Source organism: Gekko japonicus, unplaced genomic scaffold (genome assembly GCF_001447785.1).
Source record: "Gekko japonicus isolate JY-2015 unplaced genomic scaffold, Gekko_japonicus_V1.1 scaffold1100, whole genome shotgun sequence".
In the NCBI taxonomy this organism is placed as follows: Eukaryota; Metazoa; Chordata; class Lepidosauria; order Squamata; family Gekkonidae; genus Gekko; species Gekko japonicus.
In genome coordinates, this window is record NW_015164220.1 from 278,543 (window position 1) to 283,036 (window position 4,494).

At 46.1% G+C, this 4,494-nt stretch overlaps 1 protein-coding gene across 1 annotated transcript in view; it reads right to left on the minus strand.

Annotated features, from left to right (window-relative positions):
- Positions 1-2,156: 2,156 nt before the first annotated feature.
- LGALSL (lectin, galactoside-binding-like) overlaps positions 2,157-4,494 on the minus strand; it is a 17,860-nt gene continuing 15,522 nt past the window's right edge. Inside the window, exon 5 of the mRNA XM_015408526.1 lies at positions 2,157-3,901. Within this exon, the coding sequence (XP_015264012.1) occupies positions 3,758-3,901 (144 nt within the window). The 3' untranslated portion in view covers positions 2,157-3,757. The remainder of the gene's footprint in view (positions 3,902-4,494) is intronic.

The following is a 4,494-nucleotide window of genomic DNA, read 5'->3' on the forward strand; positions in this document are numbered from 1 at the left end:
CGGCTTACAAGGGGCAAGGGTTATCTCTGCTTAGGATGGCTCCATCAGTTACTCAGGAATGCTCCTTTTTGCTATGGTAATCTTTGAAGAAGACTTTCCCCCCTCTGATCTATACCCCCCTAAAGCAGAGGTAAACAGTTTCTCCTACACTGCCTCACAACCATTGTCTTAGCCACTTTAGTTTCTTCTAAGCCCCACCTACTTCGTGTGGTTGGCCCAGGCTAGCCCAATCGCATCAGATCTCTGAAGCAAAGCAGAACTGACCCTGGTTAATACTTGGATGGGAGACTGCCGAGGAAGTCTAAGCAATGGCAAACCACCTCTAAACACACTTGCCTTGAAAACCTTAAGGGGTCACCCCAACTTAGCTACGACCTGACGGCACTTTCTACCACCACCACGTTTGTGTGGCATGGTGCCCCAAAACAATAAGGGCAATGCTACCAACCGTGGTAAGCGAAGGCGGCAGATTTTGACAATGACGTAGTACCTCATGCTAGATAGTTCACCTGTTCTGAGAGAGAACAACTACAAAAAATGGCACTGCGGAGGTACCATAGACCAGAGCGGGACTCTCTCGGTAGGCTACACGAAAGTTAATTGGCAGAATGGGCCCCAAGGGCCATACAAAAGGGGTCCGACCCTTATTTTACAGGGTTTCTATATGAAATTTAAAAACTGACCCAGCACCTACCTGAATGAATTACATGGGAACTAACCGATCAATTAAACCAATAATTACTGTTTCTGTGTCTTCCCTGCTAGCCGATTCTGCTAGTACTTTGGCTGCAGCTAACAGCTAAATCAGTGGTGGTGGCAGCTTCAAAGCAAGGATGGAAATAGAGGATGGAATTCCCTGCCACAGGAAGTGGTGGCAGCTACAAGCACAGAAAGCTTCAAGAGGGGATTAGATAAACATATGGAGCAGAGGTCCATCAGTGGCCATTAGCCACAAGGTGTAGATGGAACACTACATCTGGGGCTGCAATGCTCTGAATTCTTGGTGCTTGGGGGGCAACAGTGGTAGGGCTTCCGGAGTTCTGGTCCCACTAGGTGGACCTCCTGATGACACCTGGTTTTTGGGTTTTTGGCTACTGTGTGCCACAGAGTGTTGAACTGGTTGGGCCACTGGCCTGATCCAACATGGCTTCTCTTATGCTCTCTTAGCCACAAAGTATAGCTGGAATACTCTGTCTGGATGTCTGGGGCTGTGATGCTCTGCATTCTTGGTATTTGGGGGGGGCAACAGTGGGAGGGATTCTGGAGTTCTGGCCCTGCTGGTGGACCTCTTGATGGCACTTGGGTTTCGGCCACTGTGTGACACAGGGTGTTGGACTGGATGGGCCACTGGCCTGATCCGACATGGTATCTCTTATGTTCTTATGTAAGATGGGTTTCTGTTCAAGACCGCTGGGTCACTGGATTGTCAAATTTTTAAAAAATTAAGAATTACTAAGGAGAAAAACTGGAGAGACAGTCTAATTTCAAATCCCTTTGGATTGGTTCAGACCTCCTTGGTAAATTAAGCACCGGGGGAAGGGGCCTGCCTTTCTCTTTCTTCTTAGGAGGTCGGGAAATGGTAACTTTAAGCTGAATTCTCAGCTCGGTGTGCTCTTTTAGTGCTGATCACAACGCCCGCTTCGGGAGAGGAGATCAAAGTGTAACGCAAGTCTCCTTCGAGGCTTGATTACCCCAATCTCAGCTCTCACTTGGGTCTTGATGCCTGCCAGTCATTCCCCCTGCCTGGGGTAAGCTGCGCTGAGCAAATTCTTGCCCAAACTGCTACAAAGAACCACCGTCCACCCTGAGTGCTTACAGGGTGCATCAAATCGCCATTTTCCCCCGACCGGAAGCCCAGGGGCCTGCCTTTCTAAAACTGGTGTGCTGGGTAAAATAACATCTCCACAAAGAGTTTAAGAGCCACTATAATACAAGGTTGAAAAAAATAACAGGCATACCTATTGATTCCTTGTGGCTAGCCCAGGCTAGCCCAATCTCATCAATCTCGAGAGCTAAGCAGGGTCACCCCAGGCTAGTATTTGGATGGGAGACCTCCAAGAAATATCAGGGTGGTGATGCAGAGGCAGGCAATGGCAAATCCACCTCTGAACGTCTCTTGCTTTGAAAACCCTACAGGATCACCATAAGTCAGCTGTGACTTGATGGGGGAAAAATTAGTAATAATAATAATAATACCAGGCTGGGGGAAAAAAATAACACACATACATGATTCCTCGAACTATAATACCCAAATGAATTCTGTTACGGCCCACCACGAAACAACTGTCCAACATGTACGAATGGGACTGGTCCTTCCACAACCTATGAAGTGCTACTGTGTTCATTCCTTGTGTAATAATTACAGTGATGACACAGTTACGACCACTGACAACTATGCTCGGTGTGGATGTATTGGATTTTCCTACATTACCTCGTTGGGCTGCTTAGAAAGGCCGTATGTTTGCCCTTGATGCAACTGAGAATTTCATCCTCTGACCCCACAAGGGCAGTAGGCTGGTAGTCTGTGAAGAAAACACATATACACACACACAACTGTATTCCCAAGTGTGCAACTCAACCTAGCAACTCCTATTTATGGAGAGGGAGGGTTCATCCCCATCACCCATTAAATCTGAGAGACCATTACGACGCCTTGAAAACAATTTGGGATGAAGACACACAGAGGCCCAGCGTTCGTGAACTTGCGAGGGCACCCAAAGAATGCCACCGGCTTTCCAAAGACCAAGAGGACATATTTTCCAAACAGTATGTTAACATTTACCCATTCAACATTTGTACATTCAGGAAGTTTTATCCTCTGCTGCGCTTATCTGTCCCAGAACAGCTTTCAGTTAACACATTAACACAACGAATATCAATAAATAAACTAGAGGAAAGCTTTAAAAAAAAATCATTAATATTACATTGTGCAAAAACATGTAATGACCTACATTCTAAGCAAATACCCTGACTAAAATACACGGGCCAAATCCAGAAGACGTTACTCCGTTTCTACAGGACCCCTCTCCTTCCCCCCCAGACAAAACAAGAGAAAATGGCTGCTATCCAATGCACAGTTAAGCGTGCTCAAGCTCCCCAATGCAAAGGGATTTATGTCTGCTCGACAGCATGCCAGATTGCAACCAGTTTGTCCAGGTGTTTGCATGCTGTTGAAGTCCTTGAGACTTTTTTGCCCTCGGTTTTAACGAGGCTATTATTAATGACCTGAATAACGACTTCAGTATTTGGCCCTCTGGATGTGATTTGTGTGACAACTTACACTAATTCACTTAAGTGCCGAAGCAGTATCTGCAAAAGAACATTCGTTTCTTTCCTTGCCGTTCGGTAACAGGTTGAAGCGCTTCGTTCCGAAACTGCCCTTTTAATGGGGGAGAGGAATAGCGTCTGCCATTTAGACAATGAAGTAACTCTTTCAGAATCCATTATAATTTGATTATCCAGCAGGGTTAGTCTTTCTTTTTAAAGATCCAAAACGGGGAGAAAGGCTCACCGGTTCATCATCAATCTCTTTCTTCATTGGGATAAACAGCATTACAGTTCATCAACGATATTCTTTGCTGTGCTCAGGAATGAAACTGTGACGCTTGGCTAGTCAAGGACGTGTCCAGGTAGAGTTGGCACTGCTCCTTCCAACAGGTGTCGACAGCACCCAAGCCCATTTGGAACCTTAAAATTTTGGTTTTTATCTTTTTTCCCTATTTTTTTTCCTTTAGTTTTTTTTTAAAAAACCACAAGGTCAACCGAGTTTAGTAAGCTGTAGATCTCCGTTTATCTTTATCGTGTCAATAGAAGATAACTTCTCGATACGATGGTAGAAATCAAAAAGCTGGTGTCCGTCCACGAATATCCTAAAACGGGGGTGCTCGCAAAGTATTTCGACCTGTAAGAAATAAATGATGAAACAGGATCACAATTTTCGTTGGAAGGAACATGTCACAGGACTCGAATAACACAATTACGGGAACCGTTGTCCATTTTATATTATCTTGTGTACCTATGGGGCAAATGTACCTGATGTGGCAGAACAGTTCTGCTCTGGCCTGCAGGCCCTGTTCCTCCCTGCCCTCCTGGGTTCTCCCAACACCTGGAGGGGCTTTTCTCTCTCTCAGTTCAACCACTGGCACCTCCTGACTTGGGAGGATCAGGACGCCCAGCTTCCCTTCCACGTTCTGAGGCCCTGCTTCTGTGTCTCCCACTATGTAGTCTCTGGTTACCCCGGGACAGCTTGCCACCTTGTGCACCACTGAAGGAGTGGCCACTTGCCAACTGACTGCCCCCCCCTTCCTCCTGGCACATTTTAAAATAGCGCGTCCAAGACGGTGGAGGTGTAAGTGGTACAGAGAACCACTACCAATATCAAAAAGTTATAAAGCATCTATTAAAAAGAAGCTGTTCACAAGTATACTTTTTAGCATAGCACCAGACTGAGTTAGGGAAGAAGAAGAAGAGGAGGAGGAGGAGGAGGAGGAGGAG